Source organism: Talpa occidentalis, unplaced genomic scaffold (genome assembly GCF_014898055.3).
Source record: "Talpa occidentalis isolate TD23 unplaced genomic scaffold, MPIMG_talOcc4v2.1 talOcc4.13, whole genome shotgun sequence".
In the NCBI taxonomy this organism is placed as follows: Eukaryota; Metazoa; Chordata; class Mammalia; order Eulipotyphla; family Talpidae; genus Talpa; species Talpa occidentalis.
Window position 1 is genome coordinate 98,511,769 of NW_023601322.1, and position 27,109 is coordinate 98,538,877.

The 27,109-nt window shown below is 39.4% G+C and overlaps 1 protein-coding gene across 3 annotated transcripts in view; it reads left to right on the plus strand.

Moving 5' to 3' along the window:
* Window positions 1-27,109, plus strand: part of TBCK (TBC1 domain containing kinase) — a 147,795-nt gene that overhangs the window by 88,844 nt on the left and 31,842 nt on the right. For all 3 annotated transcript variants that reach the window (XR_008551562.1, XM_037509583.2, XM_037509584.2), the window contains exons 23-24: window positions 8,064-8,239; window positions 17,653-17,828. Coding sequence is in view for 2 of the 3 variants with exons in the window: in XM_037509583.2 (XP_037365480.1) it covers window positions 8,064-8,239; window positions 17,653-17,828 (352 nt within the window). In the remaining variant the exon portion in view is untranslated. The remainder of the gene's footprint in view (window positions 1-8,063; window positions 8,240-17,652; window positions 17,829-27,109) is intronic.

Consider the following 27,109-nt stretch of genomic DNA (forward strand, 5'->3'; position numbering starts at 1 on the left):
GAGAAATGGTTTAATGGAGATGAATGCTATAGAAAATTCTAGGTGTTTATAACAGACACTATCAGGTCTGGGGAGTTAGAAGCCCTTCCCTCTGTAAGCTATGTTTAAGGAAATATCTGAAATTAGTGACACTGTGGAGTCGCAAGTGGAGAGAGGGGAGAATCTTCTAGATAAAGGAGAGAAATGCTCAAACACCCCAGAGCATTCAAGGAATTGGAGTGGAGTGCATCGAGCAAAAGGGAAAGTGGCTGGAAGCAAAGACCAAGGAGAGATAGACACAGTGCTCATGCAGGATCTCGTAGGCTGCATTGGGGATTTTTGAAAATATGTCTTTGTCTAGGTATATTCTTTATTTTCAGTGTTTTTGAAAGAATAAAAAGTATCCTTGTCAATAACATCAGGTACCAAAATATGAAGGCCACGTTGATATTTGTCGAGCATCCCTGTCCCTGCATTCCCTTCAAGGAACTCTATCACAGCAAAGAAAGGACAAGTGCCTCCAGTCATCATCCATCATTCATTCGTTGAGCATGTAGAGGACAGGATAGAGAGCTCATTTGGTGAGGAGTAGAGCAACTTAATGAAACATGATTGTTCACTGCAGGTTTCATATCATCAAGGTAGTAAGATTTGATACTCATTTTGCCTGAAGCTGAGAACCCATTAGTATTCACCTTTTCTGCTTATGCACATAATATTAATGCATGTTTATCTCTAAATGCAACTTTGGCCAGTCACAAAAGGACAATCATAATGGAAATTAAATGTGGCAGTTTTAGCACTGATCCCCTCTCACCACCATACCTGTAAAAAATTACATAATGACATTAATTTTTAGATGGAATATTAAATTCTTATGAGTTTAAAACTGGTTAAGAATATATAAGAGGGCCTCCCCGGTGGCGCAGCAGTTGAGCGTTGGGTTGCGAAGCTGCCCGCGGCCTCTGCGGCGCCGGTTCGATCCCCTGCTGCTCCCCTACCACCGGAGGAGGGTCCCACATGGCGCGCAGACCTCTCCTGCCGCCCGCTGCTCCCCTCAGCAGTGTACTTCGGTCCTTCTGCCTGCTCTGCTCCCCGCTCTGGCTCTGGTGAATTCTCTCACCCTCCTGTGCTTCTGACTGTACCCAGTGCATGTATAAACAAAACAAACAAGCAAATAAATAAAACATGCCTCTATAAATAAATAAATAAATAAATCTTAAAAAAAAAAAGAATATATAAGAGTAATTACTTTTGTTGATATGATTATATAATCACTGAAATAAAAACTAAAAATTTATTTTCAAATACTACATATTATATTTGGAAAATGGAAAACTTTGAAAACATGTTAGAATACATGACTTACAAGCTGAAAATAAATGTTCATGAAAAACACAAAGCAAGCAGAATAACTGGAAAAGAGTCAAATTATGAGTTGATTCTAGAATGCAGGAAGAATTCTCCTAACACTGATGGAGTTGTTGCTTTTAAAGTATACCACTAATATTGCAATATATAACTTGTTTGTAAGCTGAAAGGGAAAATTTCCTTTGTGTGGGAACTGTAATGAAAAATAAAGTTGGGTTGATCACGATTTTAATTCACTTGAAAAAAACAGTAGCTAGTGCTAGTGCAGCTTAAACCTGGTCCCAAGCTTCAAGAAGCTAATGGGAAGGCTCTTCTCTATAGGAGAGCTTCTTGTGGGATTGACAAGGGTTTCTGCTTTTTGAAAATTTTTTTTGATAAGTCTAAAATTAGTCTTATTGTTTTTTTAAGGATTTATTTATTTATGCATACAAGAACTGGGGTACAGGCTGAGTGGATTTACCAGAGACAGAGTAGGGAAAAGAACAGGCAGATCCACTGAAATACACTGCTGAGGGGAGCAGTGGTTTAAGACAGAGAGGTCTGCTGTGCCATGTGGATAGCTCGCTGGAAGGCTGGGGATCGAACTCATGCTGCAGAGGTTGGAGATAGCGTCATAGTGCTGTGATTAGCCCCTTGTGCTGCCAGGGACCCTAGTCTTACAGTTTAATTAGATCAGTTGCTGTTAAACATATTTTCTATCAAGACACCAGTGATGATTTGTTGATGTTTATTTTACTACTGAGTGTTTGTATGTAACTCAGATTTCATAACATTTAAAATAGGCAAAGAGGGCCTCCCCGGTGGCAGGGCGGTTGAGCGCTGGGTTGCGAAGCTGCCCGCAGCCTCTGCAGTGCCGGTTCGATCCCCAGCCACGGGGCGAGGGTCCCACCTGGCACACAGACCTCTCCTGCTGCTCCCCTCAGCAGTGTGCTTCGGTCCTTCTGCCTGCTCTGCTCCCCACTCTGGCTCTGGTGAATCCTCTCACCCTCCTGCGTTTCTGACTGTACCCAGTGCTTGTATAAATAAATAAATAAATCTTTAAAAAAAAATAGGCAGGGCCTCCCTGGGGGTGCAGCGGTTGAGCACGGGGCTGCAAAGCTGCCCGCAGCCTCTGCAGCGCCGGTTCGATCGCGGCCACCGGGGAGGGTACCACGTGGCGTGCAGACCTCTCCTGCTGCCAGCTGCTCCCCTCAGCAGTGTACTTCCTCACTCTGTCTGTTCTGCTCCCCACTCTGGGGAATTCTCTCACCCTTTCGTGCTTCTGACTGTACCCAGTTATAAATAAATAAATAAATCTTTAAAAAAAGAAAAAGAAAAAGAAATTTAAAAAAAAAAATAGGCAGAGAACTTTGCACCTTCAAAGCATATTAAATGTAATCAACCTGGAAAACCTTTAAGTCAGAAACTGTGTTTAAAACTTCCTGGCAGATGTGCTGATGGAGAATGTAAGGAAGGAAGGAAAGTCCAAAATGTAACGCTCTTAATTTGCTAACATTTTAGCAATACTGGCCAGTGTGTTTGTGTTTAATAACAATGTAACTCTAAGGGCCCACTCTAGTCCCTCTTCTATCTAACCCTGTCTCTACCCACAAATGAAAGTGTCCTCAGGGGCTGCTTATCTTAAGTGGTGATCTTCAGTGGAACAGAAAATAACTTCTTACCACTTGGCTTCTCTGTGTGCAGGGAGTGTGTGAGGTAAAGCAAATAGAACAAAAGACAAACTGGGAGTAGATTAGAGAAAAAGAAGAATACTATGCCAGTGTGCTTATAGGCTGGATGTTTAATGTTATGTAATATTGAAAAAATAACTAGAATTTCCCTTAATTACAAGAAACTACATTTAACTACCTTGAAAATTTAAACCAGTTAAATCCTTCAGTACAAATTATTATCAGTCATATGAAGAATGCTTATTGAACTTGAAGGTTCTAGTTGCCAAAAAAAATCAGACTTCTGTTTTGTTTCGGATTCACTACTCAGTGTAAAAAAAAAAAAGAGAGAAAATGCCATCAGCTACTGAGCTGGTGCTAAATCATCCAAGCACTGCTCTGATCCATTATCAACACCAGCTGCTTTGCCTCATAGTAGCTACCTACTCAGCTGCCAGATTATAAAGACAATTATGTTAAGAATAGAAAACAGCTTAAATATCCATATGTCTGTCACGCTCATTGCATTTCCTATTTATTTCTCACTTCATTGTAGGCATTAAGCAACAGAGATGATAGATGCTTAGGAAAAGTGCCAGTAGCTACATGCAAGTATCATGGATTTGAAAGGCAGAGTTGACTAAAGTAGGCACCCAGTGACAATGGATCAGCCTTTCCCCTTAGGCCTCATAACCCAGATTATTTTTTTTTAATTTATTCATTTAGTCAGTCAACAAATATATGTTGACTTCTTACTAGGAATGGGTGTATATATACACGAGTGTTTGTGTATATATGTATGTGTATAATTAATAATTAATATTATTACTGGTTTATAATTTCTTTCCACTGGCCCAGAGCATTCTTGCATAATTATTTAAAGGTGACCAAATGATACCCGTAACTGTAGCTGACACTCTTAATTATATGCAGCATTACCTCCTGGTGCCAGTAAGTTACATGACTGACTTGTGCCTATGAGCCTTAATTTTTCAGGAGGGGATTCAGCTTCCCCCTCAGAACTACTCTATAGAATCGATAGAATTTGGAATCCAGTGGGACATTAGGTATGTGGGTGCATTCCTGTACTTTCTCTAAGGTGGGGTGTGAGAACAAACTAGGGATTGGTGAGTGGGCGTGGTGCTACCCACCGTAATATACTGCACCCAACACATTCAGTGGTGCTAGAGGTCCCAGTAATGTCCTTACAGTTTGCCTTGCAGAGAATGCTGCCTAATATTCATATTTTACCCATGTACCTGTTTTTCTGTTGGTAAGTGTAGGGTCAGGACTGGACACAGTTCAGGTATTCTATGATCCAGCAGACTGGGTAAAGGAGGAGTCAAAGTCCTCAGTGGTCTTGCAGGTTTTTATTGGGATTACCAGGTACACGGCAGGCAGGGGCACTGGGGGGCCAGTAGGCTGGCAGGCCTCCCAGCCCCCAGCAGGTCTTCACTCTGGGCTCTCCGGCCTTCTCTCGGCTTCTGCTTCTCTTGCTTCTCTCTCGGCTTTTGCTGGCGTCCCTGTGACACCGCCCTCAAAAGCCCAGTCGAATCCCATCTACCTATGCCCACACCCTATTCCAGGTGCCCGCCATCAGGCATGCATTCAGGACCGCAGGGTTCCGTCATCTATCCTGATGGCAGGAGGGCAGAAAAGCCTGATACCTTTTACCTTACCCTACAGTAAGGTAAGCAACTTTATACTTTTCTCACTGTTTCAGCAGTGAGTGTTCCTTTGTATTATTTTTGGGCTGTTTTTTATAATGATAGAACAGTAATTAGAATACCTAGAATCGGGGCCTCCCCTGGTGGCACAGCGGTTGAATGCTGGCCTGCGAAGCTGCCCACACACTCTGCAGTGCCGGTTCGATCCCCGGCAGCCGGCGAGGGTCCCACATGGTGAGCAGACCTCTCCTGCCACGCCCGCTGCTCCCCTCAGCAGTGTATTTCATCACTCTGCCTGTTCTGTACTCCACTCTGGCTCTGGTGAATTCTCTCACCCTCCCGTGCTTCTGACTGTACCCAGTGCTTATATAAATAAATAAATAAATCTTAAAAAAAAGATATATATAGCATAAATTAAAAATAAGAATACCTAGAATCAATAGTATCAATACCAATATCTACAATCAATAGAATACCTAGAATCAATAGAATCAATACAAATCAATATTTGTCATACTCTTTTTGTAAATAAGTTCTCTGTGTCAAAAAAAATAGTTGTTGAGGAGAGTAGGTTAACAGGTTTCAGATCTCCTTTATGGTTTTGGACATTAATGACTTTATTCAAATGTTCTAAAGTTTTTATTAGTGTAAAAATGATACCATGTAATTGAGCAATTAACATGTGACTCCACACTACCCTACCAGAATAAGGGAGTTTCCCTCTTTTCCTAGTTTACTAAGTTTCTGTGAAGAATAGATATTGAACTTTGTCACCTTTTGTCAGCATCTATTATGATACTTATATGGTATTTCTCTCTTATCTGTTACTGTGAAGAATGCTTTATTACCTACATTTTGTTCTTAAAATAACTGAGACAAAGTGAGTTTTGAATTGCTCATGATTTTATGTGAGTAACTGGCATTTGGACCAAATCCTGATTGTTTTTGTTTTTTTTTTTTTTTTACTATACAAATGAAGGTGTTATTTGTTTAGAAAAGCAGATTTTTGTGGGTGAAGCAATTGAATGTCTTAGTTTCAAAGGGTTCAACCTAGTAGCTTCAGCAATTCAGTTCTGACGTCCTAGGAAGCTCAATTTTAGTTAGAATTGGGACAAATCCTGCTGTCAGACCAAACCCTAAGGTGAAATGTTGGCCATTTCTTTACTTTCCACATGTGTCAGCCCTTTCTCAGTGAACAGTGAATAAGAACTTGACTTTTTAAAAATTTGAACCTGTCTTAAATATAAAACATTATCTCAGCATCTTGTCTTCAATCATTTAAGCAAGCTATGTCTTGTGGTTATGGTTTGGATACACAAACCACTTATTTGTGTCCTGTTGTCCCCCTACTTACTCCTCACCTACCTCCCAGAAACAACTGGGAACTTCAGGAGAGATGGCCCCTCAACCTTTTGTCGCCCAAAGGGAACATTAGATGTGTTTTATCATTTTGAAAATAGTTAAATATATCTGAGAGCTATGATAATAATGGATGTGAATAAAGAAACTGAGATTTAGAGATATTTATTCTCTTAGAGTCACAAAGTACCACAGAGAGCCTGGAGTCCAACCTGGTAGACCATAATCCAGGGCACATGCTTTATTTCCAAAACTTTATATATCAAAATTCTCGTGCAAGCTAGAAGACAGCCAGGCCCTAGGAAGAGAGATTACTTTTTAAGAATTATTGCATATTTTAACATACAGTTTGTGAAATACTTTAGCATAATATTTTGGTTATGATGAAGTGCTTAGGAGGGATTTTGAGATGGAGAGGTGACACGGGTCAAGTGAATGGAGAATGGGAAATCTGCCAGTACCAATCATCAGGGTGGAATGGGGTGGACGCCAGAACATTCTCAAGATCATTGTCAGCCTTTTATGGTATTAGTGGGTTGTTTTGGAAGCAGATACAGTGATTAAAGAACTTGACTACCACCTCTGATCTGGATCATTGACTTGACTTCAAGCTTCTCCTGGATGACAGTGTGTCAGACCAATTTGAACACTCCAGCTGCAAAACCTATGGCTCAAAATTCTTTTCCTTTGGAAATTAAACAGTGTTAAGTGGATAAACTTTTTTAGGAAGGCAGGGTTTTCCCTCTTTAACTGAAAATGTTTATCTTAACGCTATTAATTTGATATTTTCTAAAACAAATCGAAAATATCTCTTCCTTCTGAAGCAGAATAGACGAGCTTAGACTTGATTCTTCTGCTGGTTTGTGTTCCTCTATGTATGAAATACCAAGTTTATAATGGCATAGAGCTTTTTAAAAAACATATTCCACTACATTGACCATTGCTTAGATAAATAGACCTACATCTCAAAACTTAACTCTGTTTCATAGATTTTATGTTAGGAATGGAATAGGGAGTGATGAAATCTGACCTCTGTATAGCCATGGAAATAACCAGCTGTAAAACTGACAAACATCACTAAAAGCAGATAAAGGAATGCTTATTTGAGTAACCGGTCTTTCCAGACCTGCTGGCCATATCCCAAATCTAAATGAATTATGTAATGAAAGACCCCTTATAACCCTTTAGAAATTTCAGACACTGCTCCTAAGAGCACACGTAACATATTAAGTCACGTAGCTCCCTTATGTCTTAATTTCATCTTCAACAAAACAAGAATGATTTTGAAACCTGTCTGCAAGAATCATTGTAAAAATTAATGGGGCTAATTGAAAGTACACAATGCCTGTCACGTAATAGATGCTCATTAACTATCCATTCCCCTTCCCTTCTCCAAGGGTTTTCTACCTTTTAAAAGCAGACAGATCTAAACCCATTGACTTGACTTCAGTGGCTGTTTCCTTTTCCTTAGATACAGTGCCTCGTTTAATAAAGAAAGGGGAATTTTATCCCTTTTTTATTTATAGCATATTTTATATTATTCTCCTTTGTATCTCTGAGCTGACACACTGAGATTTTTATAGAGGAAATGAAAGTATCTGCCATTTACTGATCTTAGGAGTATTGCAAGAGAAAAGCTATTCTGTGCTCAACTCCTTCATCCAAGGCAACAGTTTATATTTCTGCTGTCTCTCTGCGGTCTCCACATTCCCCAGGCAGGAGCTGCTCACGCACCACAGGAAATGTTGAGCTCCTACAGATCTATAGTCCAATAAAACACACAAAAATAATTGGGAGTTGTAATAACCTTCCTATGTATATCACTCTATCAAAGGTGCTTAAATTTCAAATTTGAGAAAAGAAAGAAAACTATAAAAATGTTTCTTATTTTATGATTTTAATCAAGTGATTGTAATTTTAATCTCTCCCTTTCTGAAGCGTAATTTAAACCTTCTTCATTTAACTCAAGATAGGTGTAACACGAAGGATTTTAAGGGCAATTCAATTTATGTTTGACTTTTATTAATATTCTGTCTAGAAATTGACATAGAACGCTGTGTGCGAGAATCAATCAACCTGTTTTGTTGGACTCCTAAAAGTGCTACTTACAGACAGCATGCCCAGCCTCCAAAACCACCTTCTGACAGCAGCGGAGGCAGAAGTTCCACTCCTTATTTCTCTACTGAGTGTCCAGATCTTCCAAAGACAGATCTGGTATGTATTTGCAGATTTCATTTACAGACTCCTAAAGAACTATACCATAACATATTGCTTATTATATGTCTTTTTAACATAGCTGTTTACTAATATCTAATTGTATTAATGCAAGTATTTCAGAAAGATATGTATTTGATTTTAGTAAGGAAGATTGTTTTGATGTATTACTCAAGGGAGCAAGTTGCCTCTTTCTCTGTACTTTCATATCAGTCTGTGTAACAACTTGTTATATACTAAGAGGATTCTAGAAACAGAGAAAATTAAAAAAATAAAGTCTGAGAGTTGTTAACAGAATAAGAATGTGCAATTTTTTTGATTGTAAATTGATGAATGAAATAGAATTTTGAAAACTATGCTATTCAGGTTTTTCAATACTGTCATTATTTCTAAACTTTGGGCTTTCTATGAATGGTTTACTAAACTTGGAGCTTTAATTCACATATTTCAGATTTCCCAATATTAATATAACACATTATTTCCATGAAGTTGAATTTCAACTAGTATGTGTATAGTTTTTTTTATATTTTAATAAATTAATAAACTAGACTCTAAGTTGTAAAAAGTAATATTTTAATGATAGAACTTTTTGCAATTTTATTTCATGTATGTTAAAAGTAGATTTTGCAGCTAGATATTTTTTGTAATTAGGTATGTTTGCAAGACTTCGCAATTCTCACTCCTTGGCACCTTCTGTGATTCTTTTTTCCAAATATATGAAGGCATCCACATTTTCCCATCATGATCAAGTTGTATGTACTAAAAACACTTGTAAATATGATAGTAGGTGAACACAAACTATTTTAATAATTACAGTCTCTGCCTCTAGACATACAGGTAGAGGAAAACAGCTACCTAATTATATATATATTGAGAAACCTCTATACTGCTTTCCACAAGGGCTGGACCAGTCTCAATTCCCACCAGCAGTGTAGGAGGCCTCCCTCTTCTCCCAGCCCTCGCCGGCTCTTCTTGTTTCTGGTCTTTTCACTGTGGGCCGTTCGCACAGGTGTGAGATGGTATCTTCTTGTGGTCTTGATTTGCATTTTTCTGATGATCAGTGATGGTGAACATTTTTTCATGTGCTTGTTTGCAGTCTGTATGTCCTCTTTGGAGAAATGTCTGTTTATTTTTTCTACTGACTTTTTTATTATTGTTGTCTTCTTTTTGTTGGGTATCAGTCCTTAGTCAGATGTCTGGTATCCTGTTGCACCCAGCTGCTAAACTAGCCGTCCTACTGTCACTACAAATAGCAACGGTAGGAAAGCAGAGGGAGGCTGGCTTCCCAAAGAAGGAATCTTTCTGGCAGCTTTTACCTCAGTAATTTCAGTTTAAGATTTCACTTTGACCTTTACTTCTTGGTTTTAATACTATTTTCATCCCGAAACTACTAAAGAATTGCCAAAAGAGTTATTTCATCTAGTGCCAATATCTTTTTCATCTACTTTTCCTTAAATAGCTAAGACTCTGCTTGAAAATTCTGACCACAACTAATTTTTTTAAGGAAAAAAATAAAGGTATGTAACTGATGAATAGAAAAAAAATGGATTTTTTTTAAAATGAATGTGTTTTGGAAACAGAGTGTGGTCAACAATGAATTTCTTTATTAAACTTTGATCACCATGTTTATCTACTGACACTGGGATAACTTAGTTGCATGCATGCCATGAATACGCAAGAGTTTTCATGTTCTTGATTGTGAACACATGTACTAGCCCAGGATTTTATGAAATAATTCAGATTTTTATTTATATCATGTTAACTGCTTATATACACTATTATCATGAAGTAAGCAACTGTTTATTGAATTATCCTCAATTTACAGAGTATGCGTTAAATATGGATTAAATGAGTTTAATGTAGATAAAATCTTTAAAATACATTTTTATACATTTGAAAGTCAAATATAAATGCCAGGTTACAAAGCTTCATCTCAATAACAACACTGCTTTTTTTTTTTTTTTAAGATTATTTATTTATTTATTTATACAAGATTGATTGATTGATTTATACAATCACTGGGTACAGTCAGAAGCGCGGGAGGGTGAGAGAATTCACCAGAGCCAGAGCGGGGAGCAGAGCAGGCAGAAGGACCGAAGTACACTGCTGAGGGGAGCAGCGGGCGGCAGGAGAGGTCTGCGCGCCATGTGGGACCCTCCTCCGGTGGCCGGGGAGCAGCCGGGGATCGAACCGGCACTGCAGAGGCTGCGGGCAGCTTCGCAACCCAGCGCTCAACTGCTGCGCCACCGGGGAGGCCCTCAATAACAACACTGCTTTATATAGTTTAAACAATTTTGAATTAATACCACAGTACATTTTAGTTTCCGGGTATTCAGCTACATTTTATTGCCTCTAAACCCATCTCTGACACAAGTATTTTTATCCCTTTACTAGAGTTAAGGAAACTCAGAAGTCTATTTTATAAAGCCAGTTAACTTGAAAATTGCTGTTTTTCCAGGTATATAAATGCTATGTCTGTCTTAGTCATTGAAGCATATATATTAACAAATGCCTTACTCTATGTAGTTTTTCAAGTTTTATTTTGTAATTTTCTCCTATTTCCTAGTGCCTATGTTTAGATACACTTATGCAATCACTACATACCTGCTCTTCAATAAATTTAATTGTTTTTATGATAAAGGAGAAAGAAAAGCACAGTTACGTGACCTTTTTTTTTTTTTTTTTAAAGATTTTTTTATTTATACAAGCCCTGAGTACAGTCAGAAGCGCGGGAGGGTGAGAGAATTCACCAGAGCCAGAGCGGGGATCAGAACTGGCAGACGGACTAAATACACTGCTGAGGGGAGCAGAGGACGAGGCAGGAGAGGTCTACGCACCCTGTGGGACCCTCGCCGGTGGCCGGGGATTGAACCGCGCCGCAGAGGCTGCAGGCAGCTTTGCAGCCCAGCGCTCAACCGCTGCGCCACCAGGGGAGGCCCTATGTGACCTTCTCAACAAATTATGTTGAGAAGAGAATCTAAATCTGAAAGTAAACTAAACAGTGTCTGATGAAATTATTTAAAGCAGCAAATTAATTGAGTAGATGCTTAGCTTTGCATCTATTGTCTTTACTGCTTCTGTTGTAATTGTTTAATGACCTCTCTGTAAGCAGTCTGGAATTATGGAATAGTCATAGTAGGTACAATTTCAATGAAAGATCAGTATAATGTAGCTGAATATTTTCTCTACATATAATTTACCTCTGTTTGTAATTTATAATAGTCTTATTATATTTTAATATCTTTACCATAATCATGAGGATATCAGATTACTCAGCTTGCTATTCATATGCAAGAGCTGCATTAGAATTCCTCAACAAATTCTTAAATTCTTTGTGATAAGCATCCTACATCCTAAAAAAAGGAGTGACTACAAGAATATCACATTACTGTCTCAATTACATGTAGACTGAAGATAGAGAAGATCACCGTTGTACAATACTTTGTATTCATGTGACTAAATTATCCTATTACCAGAATATTCGGATCTTACCCTTGAACACCCACCTTATTCTTGGCCTCACTACACTTTTTCTTCTTTCTTCCCCTGACAAAATTCCCAGATGACTCTTTCAGTCCGGATCTCACATGATCTCTAATCAGCTTTCAAAACACTTATAAAAGTGGAAGCAGATCTTAATCAATAGAATGACTTGCAGCACTGACGTTTTCAAGGCAAAATAAATCAGCAGGAAGTTTACCCCAAAAAAATCTTTGTTCCAGGCCTCCCCGGTGGCACAGTGGGTTGAGCACAGCAGCACAGCGCTGTGAAGCTGTCCACAGCCTCTGCAGTGCGGGTTCGATTCCCGGCTGGCCAGGGAGATTCCCACAGGGCACGGCAGACCTCTCCTGTTGCACCCGCTGCTCCCCTCCACAGTGCTTTCAGTCCGTCTGCCTGTCCTGCTCCCCACTCTGTCTCTGGTGAATCATCTCACCCTCTGCGCCTCTGGCCTGTTCCGCAGCTGTTGTATAAATAAAAAATAAATCTTTTAAGAAAAAAAACTTTGTTCCCTCCTAAATGTCAAGATTTTTTTTTTCCATTGAAATCAGTAAAAGATCGACTCAGAACGTCTGCAGCAACCAAGTGTAGTTGCAGGTGTGCGCGAGTATCAGCATGGCATGTAGGGTGTAGGAGTGCGCGAGCATCAGCATGGCTGCAGGCACTGTGGCTGCAGCAGGAGCTGAGAGTGTCACTCTTCTCCATCCTGAAACTTAAAGATGTAAGCAACTTTGCTTCAAAAGAAGCTATGGGAAGGAGTGAAAGAAATGTCGGGAGAGATTAAGAAAAACCCAAGAGAAAGATAATTTTTTAAAAAACGTATTTAGTTTTACTTTTCATATCCTTTTAAAAAGAATTTGACTGTTTCACTCACTTATCAGGCACTGATTGAGCACCTGCACCTTGTGGGCACGGGCTAGTGGAGCTCCTTCGGGGGTGCAGAGTGGGGCTTCCCCAGCCCCCGGGTCACAGCAGAGTGGGCTGCATCGTCCCACATGCCTTGCTGACTGAAGTGCATGAGCAAAGGTCACCGTGAACAGATCTGTGATTCAGATGAAGAGAAAAGATCACCAGTGTCCCTTTCTGTCCCCGTTACCACCACGCAGTTTATTTTCTAGTCTCGGTTGTTACTTAAAACAGACCCCTTCAAGGGCGGCATAAAAAGATCATTATCATTTTATATAAACTTCCTCTCCCACAGCATATTAGTTCCAAATTTTGGGTGTAATTTAATTCAACACAGCAGAAAACTATTTTGGCACATGAAAATAATGTATTCGGAAGAGATGGAACACGTATTGACTTGTTTGGAAGAGTATGCTGAAGCAAAAATCCATTGCAAAATAAAACTATAAGTAAAGAAATGTAACAAATGAACTCAAGGAAAATTCTTTATTTCCAGGTCATGAAGAATTTTAAATTAGTGATGCGTGTTTATCATTGCTTTTTCTCATGACCCGTTTTCTCATTCATTTTAAAAAATTTAATTGTTTTTGCTGCAGCAGTCTGAGGCTGGAAATATCTCCACATTATATATCCCATCACTATCTTTTATAGCATTTACTTTTATCCTTTTTGTGAAGTTGCCCTGGTAAATCAGATTTCATAGTTGTACTCATGGTTTCTGTGTTATAGAAATTCCTGGTCTTTCATCATAAAATGAAAGATTAATAAATGCCACTTTCTGAAGGCACAGATTGCAGTGCACACCATCTCTTCTGAGTGGAGAGGTGCCATGTAGACGCAGTGAGTGAAACAGGGCAGAAAAAAGCCCACAGTCAGACAAGAGTCCAGAATGACTAACACTGCATGATTTCTAGAGTGTATTGTATTGAGCACAATGGGGGAGGAGTGGTAGTTTGGAGAAGAAGAGGCAAGGCTTGGGTGGGAGGTTGCAATTAGAAGGGGGATTCTAGGAATGTCACTTTTTTTTTTAAGATTTATTTATTTACTTACTTACTTATTTATACTAGCACTGGGTACAGTCAGAAGCGGGAGGGTGAGAGAATTCACCAGAGCCAGAGTGGGGAGCAGAGAAGGCAGAAGGACCGAAGTACACTGCTGAGGGGAGCAGTGGGCGGCAGGAGAGGTCTGCATGCCAGGATGTCATTCTTGATGGAAACACAAAAGGAGAAAGTAAATCTGATTTGTGGCCATCTTTGGTGAAAACAGCAGTTGCATGCTACAGGGTACAGTGTCCTGCTAAGGACTGGCCCCAGCCCACGGTTGCACCCTCCAGGGATGCGCCCACACCCCGCAGGCACCAGGGCTGCGCTTTGACACAGGATGAGCATATCCATTGGCTGCCAGAGTTATGCTGGGGCGAATTTTATTCCTTTGCAACCTGATTTAATTCGTTATTCATTTGGTACAGCTCCTGTGGCAATATTTTTCTACCACTAAGTCTATAAAACATTTTCTTCATGAAAAGTGATGGGCATGGATAGTGTGATTCCAGCTTAGAGTAACCATCTAGGATCTTACACAGAGATCTTCTTTCTGCAGCCTCAAAGTTCAGGAATGTCATTTCATGTATCCATGACATTCCAGGGTATTTAAAGAGAAAGGATTCTGGCACAGTTCTGCAGAAAGGCTGCAACAGGGACACAGTTGTTAGATGTGGGATTCAGTGAATGTGATGATTTTCACCATCCCAGTATAAATGATTATTTATATAATTTTAAAAATGTGTTAACTATTTCTAGTCATCTAGACATCAAGTTCATATATAGTTTTTTGTTTTGTTGATTTCCCCCAAAATATCAACTCTAGTATTTGTCTATTTTCCTTCATTAGTATATTTATTATTACTAAATTATGTAGCCTGATTTCCTAATATTGGTTTGTTTTACTTCTATTTTGTGTTTTCTTTATATTCACACAACTCTTCCAATTCATTAGAGTGCATTTTACAGACTTTAGGTAGCAGCAAATATCTTCAGTTTTTCATATTGATGAAAAGAAAGATGAGTAGTAACTAGAAAGGCATTGGAATTTCATTTTATCAATGTCTATAAGCCATGGGGGTGTTTTTAATAATAAAAGTTGTATGATCAGAGTTTATTTTCAACTCAAAAGGCATTTCAAGATGGATTAAAAAGGATGACTTTAGATGAAGAGTGAGCAGAGAAAAACAGAGTAGAGTGAAAGACACCAGCTTCCCTACATCATGAACAAGAGAGAACCTGAGAGAAGGCCATGAGTCAGGGAACTCATTCAGGAGACATTATGGTGGAACTTGACAATTGGCTAGATGGACATCAGGAATAAGAGAGAATGAAGAGTCTACAGTGACTTCCCGATTTCTGTCTTGGCTCACTAGCTTGAAGTTAGTGCCAGAATTCATGACAAAAAGATATAGGAAGAGGGCTTCCCTGGTGGCGCAAGGGGTTAAGCACAGCACTATGAAGCCATCTGCAGCCACTGCAGCACGAATTTGATCCCCGGCCAGCCAGGGAGCTACCCACATGGCACAGCAGACCTCTCCTGACTCGCTCACTGCTCCTCTTAGCAGTGTATTTCAGTCTGCCTGTTCTGTTCCCCACCTCTGGCCTGTACCCCAGTTCTTGTATGCAAAAATAAATAAATCTTTAAAAAAAAGAATACAGGAAGAGTGTTCTAGACACTCATAGTTGAACTGCTATGGTGGTTATGTAGGAGCTGCTACCTGTGAGATCAGACAGTACAGGGTGAAACCCTCTTAGTTGCAGGTCCCATGTGCAGCATAAGACTATGCAGGAGTCCTCGCATTAGAACGTGGGCATCTCAGGCTCAGGTGGCGTCGCAGAGCCATCCTCCCGGGAGCTGGGCAGACCCAGCAAAATGCCTGTCTTGTGACCAGGTTTAGTAGTAGAATTAATACTCCCAGATAGACTTTTCAGAGGGACACAGTATATTGAAACGTGATCTTTACCACTAATACTGCTAAATAAATTCTCAGCCTAGGTAGGGAATAGAACACAAATTTTTTTAAGTAGTTCTCAGGCAAATTGTTTTCTGGAATTTAAACAGCGAAGTTTAATATACATTTTATATGCAGGCTCTTGGGCAGAACTGGGCAAGACATTTCCAGAGCTATTCTGTAGTTGTCCTAAATTTTTGTCCATTGTCCATAACAATTGTCCATGAATTTATAACCTCAGTCACACAGGAAAATGCCAATGTCAGCGATAAGTACAACAAAAGTTGTACTGTGGGAGATTTATGGGTATGCCTTTATGTGGAAATTAGACAATGAATGATAATAATCATGTAGAAAACACAGTTTCACAAGGGAAAAGCTAGATTCTGTGTTTTAATCATTAAACAAAGTAATAACTTACTAATCTCTTAAAATTAATTTGCAGAACTGGCATGCATGCCATTAAAGTCTTTACTGATACATGATCACAAAAGTTCAGAAAGTTATAGATTTGTGAGTGGTTCCTGTCTCCTTGTTCTTACCATTTCACCCGGCAATTGCTATTTCCTCTGAAAAGCTCCTCACATTTGATGTATTTGATTGGGGCCAATGCCAAGGTCAAGTCTTCTTCATCAGGCAGGGCACACCTGTCATTCAGATAAAACCTCTGCTTGGAATGCCACTTTCATCACGAAAAGCAGAAGTAATCAAAGTTCTTTATTTTATCTTCATAAATGTGCAACCTCATGTGGAAGCTGGGAAAAATACCTGCAGAGATTGCAATCTAGTGAAAAGGAGATGGAAGCGTTGATTGTATGGCTTGCTGATTGTAAAGCTCTCTAATCTTCCTGCAGCGCTTTTCATTCCAGGATGTTTAAGTAGCTTTAATTCCTAATATTAGAAAATTAAAATTCCTAATGCCTATTTTTTATTAAGAACCATAAATCCATAAAGCTTAGCAATTTCCATTTCTATTTAAAAGCTAATGAAGTAAGAGAACAAGTGCTTTACTACTAAAGAATTTGGGGTGCAGGGAAACCCAGAGATGAGAGCTGACATTCATGTTCCAGTTGAAAACAAGTGTTTCTCAGAATAAGTCTGTCAGATAAGTGATACATATACTTTATTCTTACTAGTCTAGAAATTCTAATTAGAAATTCTAAGTAGGTAATTCCACAGTGGAATTAAGAGAATAAATGGGATAATAATTAGGCTCAATTTTGAAAAATTATTAAGCATATAAATGACATGTTTCTTTTGAATCTGTGTGTTTGCAATCAAACGAATTTTAAAAGTTCTTAAATTCTCAAGATATACTAAAAAGGTTTTCAAGAGAGACTACTAATGAACACTGCTTAATATATTTTTTTAATTGAGTGGTATCGCGTTCTCCTTGGGACCATGACGGAAAATGAGTGTAAACAGCCCTCAGTCTGAATCAGTTTTACAACCATAGGCCAATGCACTGGTTTGATTGTTTGGAGTTTGGTTTTATCTACTTTAAGGTTGCTACATTGTCAATTTGGTTTCCTGTTAAAGATTGGCAATATTTTGCTCTCAGTCATCTCTGAGAATGTAATTTCCACTTAACCATGCATCTGTAACATAAGTTATAAGAGCCCCATGCATGTTTCAGAACCAGATTCTTTAATTGGTATGTGTACCGAGTTACACAGCAGTTTCTCACATTACCAGCATTGTAATTAATGTGATTCACAAGAGTAATTATCCTTGAAGAAAAGTGAAATGTGCCCCCCAGGAGCTGTTTTTAAAGATCCAGTGTACCTGTAAGGAACAATCTGCCTTGACACTATCACATTTGAGTCAGGAGCTTATCCTGGGCAGGACAGTGCTTCCTACACGGTGGCCTCTAAGAACGTAAAGCTCAGTATTAGAAGGGCTCCATTACACAACAGACTGCCGGGAGGCCGTGTTCTCTGAGGCTACCCTACACGGCCTGTCGTCTTTCTCTGTCATATTCTCAGCATTTGTGTTGCTTGTACATTTTTTTCAGCCAAGAGAATCCATCCCATTAAATGACCTCAAGTCCGAAGTATCACCCCGGATTTCGGCAGAGGACCTGATTGACTTGTGTGAACTCTCAGTGACCGGCCACTTCAAAGCACCCACCAAGAAGACCAAGTCCAGCAAGCCAAAGCTCCTGGTGGTGGACATCCGTAACAGTGAGGAGTATCCTTCATAGCTCGGCCTCTTGGGGGCACTCTTGTTCATAATGCTTGCTTCCTTGCTTTGTCTTAAGGGCGTGTGGTGAAAGCAATGAGCTTATCTGGGCTTCCTCTGAATTCAGTAGCTCTCAAGCTGGATGCCAGAGTGCACTTGCATGTTGTTTCCTGAGATACTATTACATACCAGAGACCTTAAAATGTTTTCCAAACATCAGAATTTCTGGTTCTTTTCTTAGTTTTTGTGTTCCTCTGGTGTATATTGCTGTTCTTGAGGGCATTTAAATCCTTCCTATGTAGATAAAGTATGGGCCAAGATGACGACTAGTTACACACTTGGTCTTCCTCACAGCCTAGAGCAAGAACTTGCTAAATCCTAACAGTAAACTGTGCTTATTTCAATTTTTAGATTACTGGTTTATAGAGAACACGTTAAAATATTTTTCACTGACATTTTACTATTAAATGTGCCATAACTTCTGATTTTTTGGGCATCAAAGTATGAACACTTACAAAATATGAATAGTTTGGTCTTCCCCCTTACATTTTCATCATCTGTCAAATTCTCAGAGAGCATGCCTAATTATACTGTAGGGAAATGATTCCAGACTTTGACAGAGCAACTCCCTTGTAAAATAAAATCTTTCTTAGAAATACAGTATATGGATAATGGATTTTGGCCTAGTTAATTTTCTTCATAAATTGACACAATATTTGCTAACTAAAGCAAGGACTAGTGGGTTTAGGGTCTCTAACAAGCTCTTACTAGCATAGGTAAGCTTTCACTTACACATTTTCAACCATAAGTTTTGAAATGCAGTTTTTAAATATTTACAAAATCTGTGAAATAATCCACAGAATCTTAGATTACTGAAAATAAAATTTGAGAGCTTGCTATTTCAAATGTTACATCCTCATCTTTTGATAGAAAATTACTATTCCTATCTCTGATTGTTAGTGTACCAGAAGTTACTTGGCACAGTAGGTAAGTAGACTCCCCAGAGAAGCTTACTATTCCAGGTTACTGGGGATCCCCATGTTCTAGAAGTTTTTGGTTCGTTTTTTTTTTTTTAATGTTACTTCAAGTTTAAAATTCTTAAAAATTTTTCACTTCTTGTTTCTTTTTTTTTTTTTATTAAATAATAAATTTTATTTTTATACTCCCCCATACAACTGCACATGCCCCATTCTGACCCCAATCCCTCCCCTCCCGGCCCCCACCCCCCAAAAAGTGTCTCGGGTTCATAGTTTTTTGTTGATTTTGATTTTCACTTTCTTATAGTTATTCTTTTTCCTGATCCCTTATTTAAGTTTTCTAGATTCCTGCTATGAGTGAGACCATCCGGTATTTTTCTTTTTCTTTTTGGCTTATTTCGCTGAGCATGATCCCTTCCAGCGCCATCCATGTTGCTGCAAATTGCATGTGTTTATCTTTTTTGAATGCTGAGTAATATTCCATGGTATATATGGACCACATCTTCTTGATCCAGTCATCTATTTTTGGGCATTTGGGCTGTTTCCAAAGCTTAGCTATTGTAAATAGTGCTGCTATAAACATAGGGGTGCAGGTGTTCTTTGGAATGGATGTTTCTGTGTCCTTTGGGTAAATACCTAGGAGTGGAATTGCTGGATCCTATGGAAGCTCTATGTTTAGTAGGTCCAGAAATCTCCACACAGCTCTCCATAGTGGTTGGACCAGTTTGCATTCCCACCAACAGTGCAGAAGAGTTCCTTTTTCTCCACAACCTCGCCAACATTTGTTGTTGCTAGTTTTTTTAATATGTGCCATTCTCACTGGTGTAAGATGGTATCTCATGGTAGTTTTGATTTGCATTTCCCTGATGACAAGTGATGTTGAACATTTTTTCATATGTCTGTTGGCCATTTGCATTTCCTCTTCAGAGAAGTTTCTTTTCAGCTCTTCTGCCCATTTTTTGACTGGAGTATTTTCTTTGTTGTTGTTGAGTTTCATCAGCTCTTTGCAGATTTTTGTGATCAGTCCTTTATCATTAGTGTTGGGTGCAAAAATGTTCTCCCAGTTGGTGGGGTTTCTCTTTGTTTTTGTTATTGTCTCTTTTGCTGTGCAGAAGCTCTTTAATTTGATGTAGTCCCATCTGTTTATCTTTGCCTTCACTATCACTGCTTTGGGTGATGTGTCTGTAAAGATGTCTTTGATATGCAAATCACGTAGTGTTTCACCTATATTTCCTTCTATGTATTTTATGGTTTCAGGTCTTATGTCTAGTTCTTTAATCCATTTTGAGTTGATGTATGGTGTATGGTGTGAGGTAGTGGTCAAGCTTCATTCTTTTGCATGTAGCAATCCAGTTTTCCCAGCACCATTTATTGAACAAACTTTCTTTGCTCCAATGCATAGTCTTTGCTCCGTTGTCAAAGATTAGTTGACCATAAATCTGTGGGTTTATTTCTGGATTTTCTATTCGATTCCATTGGTCTGTATGTCTGTTCTTGTTCCAGTACCATGCAGTTTTGATGATTATGGCTTTGTAGTATAGTTTGAAGTCTGGGAGTGTGATGCCTCCATTCCCTTCTTTTTTTTTCAGTAGAGCTTTGGCTATTCGGGGTTTTTTGTGATTCCATATGAATTTCATCAATAATTGTTCTATTTCTTTGAAGAATGACATTGAAATTTTGATTGGAATAGCATTGAATCGGTATATTGCTTTTGGTAGGATGGCCATTTTAATAATGTTTATTCTTCCAATCCATGAGCAGGGGATGTCTTTCCATTTCTTTGTGTCTTCTTCTATTTCTTTTAACAGTGTTTTATAATTTTCTTTGTATAGGTCCTTTACCTCTTTTGTTAGATTTATTCCCAAATATTTGATTTTTTTTGTTTCGATAATGAAAGGGATGGTTTTTTTGATTTCTTCTTCTTCAGATTTATTGTTTGTGTATAGGAAGGCTACTGACTTTTGCGTGTTGATTCTGTATCCTGCCACTTTACTGAATTGATTGATAAGTTGAATTAGTTTTTCTGTGGGGTTTTTGGGGTTCTCTATGTATATTATCATATCATCTGCAAATAGTGATAGTTTGACTTCTTCTTTTCCTATTTGGATTCCTTGGATGTCTTTCTCTTGTCTTATTGCTCTGGCTAGGACTTCCAGTATTATGTTGAAAAGCAGTGGTGAGAGTGGACATCCTTGTCTTGTTCCAGATCTTAATGGAATTGCTTTCAGCTTTTCACCATTGAGGATGATACTGGCTGTTGGCTTGTCATAGATGGCCTTTATGATGTTGAGGTACATTCCTTGTATCCCAAGAATTTCAAGGGCTTTTATCATGAATGGGTGTTGCACTTTGTCGAAAGCTTTCTCAGCATCTATTGATATTATCATATGGTTTTTATATTTCTTTTTGTTGATGTGTTGGATAACGTTGATTGATTTTCGGATGTTAAACCATCCTTGTGTCCCTGGAATGAATCCTACTTGGTCGTGGTGAATTATCTTATGGATACATTGTTGGATTCTGATAGCTAAAATTTTATTGAGGATTTTTGCATCAGTGTTCATTAGGGAGATTGGCCTGTAGTTTTCCTTTTTTGTGTTGTCCTTATTCAGTTTTGGTATTAGTGTAATGTCGGCTTCATAGAACGTGTTTGGTATTGTCCCTTCCTTCTCAATTTTTTGGAAGAGTTTGTGAAGGATAGGCACTAATTCGTCTCTGAATCTTTGGTAGAATTCATTTGTAAATCCATCAGGTCCTGGGCTTTTATTTTTGGGAAGGTTTTTGATTACCATTTCAATTTCGCTGCTTGTAATTGGTCTGTTTAGGTGTTCTATTTCTTCTTTATCTAGCTTTGGGTGATTGTAGAGTTGTAGGAATTTGTCCATCTCCTCTAGATTGTTGAACTTGTTTCCATATAACTGTTCATAGTAGTTACTGATTATTCTTTTGATTTCTGCTGTGTCCGTTGTGATTTCTCCTCTTTCATTGATGATCCTGTGTATTTGTGCTTTCTCCCTTTTTTCCTTTGTGAGCCTGGCTAGGGGTTTGTCTATTTTATTGATTTTTTCAAAGAACCAGCTCTTGGTTTCATTGATCTTTTGGATTGTTTTTTTAGTTTCAATTTCATTTATTTCTGCTTTGGTTTTTATTATTTCTTTTCTTCTACTGGTTTTGGGGTTTTTTTGTTGTTCTTTTTCTAGACCTCTGAGCTTCGAGATTAGGTTGTTTCTTTGAGTTCTTTCTTGTTTTTTGATGTGAGATTCTATTGCTATATATTTTCCTCTTATTACTGCTTTTGCTGCATCCCATACATTTAGGATATTAGTGTCCTCCTTGTCATTCAATTCAAAGAATTTTTTAATTTCTTCTTTGATCTCCTCGTTAGTCCAGTGGTCTTCCAGTAGTGTGGTTTTTAATCTCATGAGGTAGGATAGTTCCTTGCCTTCTTTTTATGGTTTATTTCTAGTTTGATGCCTTCATGGTCAGAAAAAATGGTTGGTATGATTTCAATCTTGGTGTATCTGTTGATGTTTGTCTTGTGCCCCAGTATGTGATCGATCCTGGAGAATGATCCGTGTGCGCTTGAGAAAAATGTGTACTCCGTTTTTTTTGGGTTTAGTGTTCTATAGATGTCTGTTAAGCCCAAATGCTCTAGGTCCTTATTTAGAGCTTTAGTTTCTTTACTTATTTTTTGTCTTGTTGATCTATCCATTATTGATAGTGGTGTGTTGAAGTCTCCCACTACGTATGTGTTTTCTCTGATGTCTGTTTTCAGAGAGGACAACAGTTGTCTGATATATTTTGGTGCTCCTTCGTTTGGTGAGTATATGTTAATGAGTGTTATTTCTTCTTGAAGTATTGTCCCCTTGATCATAATGTAGTGACCACTGGGGTCTCTTTATTTTTTTGAGTTTGAAGTCTGTTTTATCTGATATAAGTATAGCTGTTCCTGCTTTCTTTTTTGGTCCATTTGCTTGTAGGATTGTTTTCCATCCTTTAACTTTAAGCCTATTTTTATCTTTTGTAGCTAAATGTGTTTCCTGGAGACAGCAAAAGGTTGGGTTTTGTTTCTTAATCCAGGCTGCAACTCTGTGTCTTTTTATTGAAGAGTTTAGTCCATTTACATTTAGAGTTAATATTGATATGTTAGCATCTGTATTTGCCATTGTGTTTGTCTTTCCTTTGATTTTATTTATTTATTCTTTAATAACTTTTTTTTTTTTTTTTTGGTCTTCTTTCGTTGTTATTCATCCCTCTGAGGTTCTGGCTTTAGGATTCCTTGTAATATTTTTTGGAGTGGGGGTTTAGTCGTAATGAAATTCCGGAGTTTCTCTTTGTCTGGGAAGGTCCATATTCTTTCTTCAAAGAGGAAGGAGAGCTTTGCGGGATAGAGTATTCTTGGTTGGCATCTGTTTTCTTGGAGTCTGTTGACTATGTCCCTCCACTCTCTCCTTGCCCGTAGTGTTTCTTCAGAGAAGTCTGATGTCAGCCTGATTGGTTTTCCTTTGAATGTTATCTGTTTCTTCCCTCTTGCCAGCTTCATTATTTTTTCCTTGTCCTGGATTCTTGGGAGCTTTACTATTATGTGTCTTGCTGTATTTTTCCTTTCGTCGTGGAAGTTTGGTGTTCTTCTTGCTTCTTGTATATCAATTTTCAGCTCCTTCTTCGCATTTGGGAAGTTCTCTGCAATTATCTCCTGGAATATTTTCTCTGTTCCTACATCTCTCTCCTCTCCTTCTGGAATTCCTATAACTCTTATATTTCCTTTCCTCATGGAGTCAGATAGTTCCCGAAGTCTTTCTTCGTTCTTTTTCCTTCGTACTTCTCTTTCCCTTTCTGTTTTGGTTCTTTTTATTTCTGTGTCTTCAAGAGTACTTATTCGTTCTTCCATTTCATCTATTCTGCTTTCATTGCTTTTCCCAGAGTTCTTTAGTTCCTCTATTAATTCTTTGATCTCTTGCATTTCTTTTACTTCCCTCTTTAGGGACTCCATTTCATTCTTCTGACCATTGTTTTCCCTCTTTAGGGACTCAATTTCCTTCTTCTGATCATTGTTTTCCTTTATGACTTCTGCCACTTTTTTAATCAGGGCAATTTTAAATTCTCTTTCTGGAAGGCTCAGAAGTTCTTCCATGTTACTGTCGTTGCAATCTGGAGGGTGGTTTTCTTTTTGTGGTGTGCTTCTTTCCTGAGGCGTTGTTAGGTTGCGTGTGGTTCTTCTACTCCCTACTGTCTGTTTTCTAATTTGTCGTATGCATTGGGACACTGTGTTGCTCGGACTGGCCGTCATCTTGGGTGAACTTCTCCGCTCCCCTCTGGCTCCTCCAGGAACCATCTCTGGCTTCTGGGGGGGCTTTCTGCTGGTTTCAGGAAGTCTTTACTGAAGAAATGTCCCTTTTCTAAACTGGTGAAGCGGGACGCAGTCCCTGTATATCCGGTCTCAGGCACACACTTCTGTGTGCCCGGTCTGCCCCGGACGTGGGTGCCTGCTCCCTCTGTGGGCTCCGACTGCTGGTTGGAAGGGGCCTGGCGTGGGCTAACTTCCCAGCTGGCCACTGGGTCCTCCAGAAGCCTTCTGCCCTTTTCAAGAAGTCTTAAGAAATTTCCCTGCTCTATGGGGTGTTAGTGACTTTTTTCTGTTCGCTAGGTGGCGCCAGAGACCTCTCCTATTGTCCTTGGGGGGCTGTTTTTCAACCCCCCACCCCCGTGAGACAGGGAACAGAGAGCAAAAATGGTAGGGTAAACCTCAACAGCTTTGGGGTGCTGTGTCTGCCTTGTGCCCCACCGTCGTGGAGAACCCACGCCCAGAATTTCGTGCCCTGGGTCTCAGTTCAAAGCCCTCAGGTCCAGGACGCGGGCTGTAGCCCAGTTCAGTGGCGCGGGAATGGCGCCTTTTGCACCCAGCTCCCGTGCCTGGGCGCCTGGTTCCTGTTCACTCAGGGAGGGACTTTCACCCCCGTGAGGGCCTCCGCGCATCTCCCCGCAAGCCTAGATCGCAGGCGCGGGGACCTGGGCAGCCGGGATCCCGGTCCGCGTTTGCTTTTCAAGCGCGCCAAGTGCGCCGCTTTCCCGCGCAAGCTTACCGGCAGCCCGGGCTGTGTGCAGGTCTCCCGGGGTCTTCATTCTTCTCTAATGGCACCCGGAGCCGTTCGCTCACCGCCGCGGCGGATCCTGCAGGGTTCTCCACAGCTCCCGTTCACGGGGTGTGTTGGCTGCAATAGTTCCTTTCCACTCACAGTCCCGCTTGCTGCGTCGTTTGTTCTTGTTGGCTGTTTTGGTTTGTTGTTTTCCTCCTCTCTGCGGGTCGGAGAGTGCCGCCTCTGTGGGCGGGGGAGGGGAGCAGGGTTCTGCGCTTCCCTCCCTTCTAGTCCTCTTTTATGGCCACTTTCTTCTTCGGGCAGTTTGCTGGCGTCACCCGTTTATCTTCCGTGTCCCACTTTTCACTGGGACCTGCCGCTTTTCCTCCCTATTAACTTTTTTTAATGGGAGATCTTACTCGCAGCGTCTCCTCGCCGCCATTCACTTCTTGTTTCTTTCCCCCCCTCCCCCAGTTATGTTTATTAAGGTTGTACAAACCTTGCATTTGTAACCTTGCATTTGTCCTAGGGGTTATAGGTTTGAACCTGTATAAATGTATGCTTTCACACCCTGCCCACCACCAGTGCCCCGGTAACTCTCCACCATGCTCCACTAGGCCACTCCTACCCCTCTCCCAACCTGCTCTCCCCTTCTGCTTTTCAGTCAACTATCCAGGATTTGTTATGCATTTGGTTTTGTCTGGCTCTTTGTTTTGTTTCTCTGTATTCCACATTATAAGTGAAACCATCCAGTATATTTGTCTTTCTCCTTCTGAGCTATTTTGCTTATCATTCAGTTAGTTTTTGGTTGAACCATTCATCATAGTCTCTCATAAAACTATCAAAAACATATAGCATTATAAGGCCCTATTTTAATTTTAAAGTCTGTTGCTAAAATGGTGTATGAACATACCACTCTTCTGATACATCCTTCCAAATAGTTTAACTAAATATTTAAAATTTAAATATTCATACAATTTGAAAGTGACAGTAAATCCAAGTGTTTCCGGATCTCATAGTCTGTTATTTTTCACTGATATTCTCCTTTACTTTCTGCAGCATAAATATAAGTAAAACCACAGAAAAAACAGTTAATGTAATATAAAGAATATAAAATATTTAAAACATTAAGATATTTTATGTGAAAAAATAAATGAAGAGTAAAGACAGTATTTATTAAGTACCAAATGGTACAACATTTTGCATTTAATACTTATTAAGTAGGGTAAACAGAAAACACAATGGCAAGGAAGTAATCTATGGGTGAGGGAAGCAAAACAGGAGTCAGATTCATGCCCTTTTTAATCTCTGTAACCCTAGCACCAGCTTTGGCACCTGACAGTACCCAAATACTCAGAAAATATTTATATGTGGAAAAAGGCAGATGAGAGACATAAAGTCCCACAGCCTCTTACATCCTCTGAAAAGTTATGAAACAGCAATAGACAAGTGATCCATACTGATCAGTCATTGATCCCCCCGTGACTTCTGAGGTCTCACTCAGAAGGACTCAAATGAGACTTCATATCGTAAAATTAGCGCAGGCTGGCCATTGTCCTTTGTAGCTTTTAGTTTTGATTTTCAAAGGACAGAATCTTTTGATTCTCAACTTACATCAGATAGCCATGTTCCCCATCCCAGCCACGATCCTGTTCGTCAAGGTTATGGCACGTCATCTAATACAGACATAGCAATTGAAGGCCCCCTCTCATCACCAACCCAGTGAGGTCCTTTGAGGCAATAGCATGGGGGTGGACCTGCTTTTGATACTAGAAAAGCACTAGAAAGCCATGTTCCCAGTTGATAAGGGCTGTTTGATAAATACAGAAACTCTGGCCACTGGTTCATACTGACAGATGCAGGTACTTTTGCTGAGAACATTTAATTTGTTAGGTGCTTAGCTTGTGATATCAAAAAGATTCATTGTAAGGTATGTGCTTACTGAAAATAAAAGTGCTCTGAGGGTAACTGAGAATCCTGAATCAGTGTAAATGTTTGAGAAGGTCACACTCACGAAATCTGCCTATGATCATAAATTTTCTGTCCATTCTGGAAGACTTACCAGACAATGTTCAGTGTTAGTGTTTATTCTGTATTCACTTTTTAGAAATTTTCATTGTAATTAAACAATATTACCATGAAATGCTTTCATTTAAAGAAAAAGAAATGATGAAGCAATACCTGACTAGAACATTTCTAAGGTAAGATGTGTTGTCTGCTATCATCCTTGAAGAGC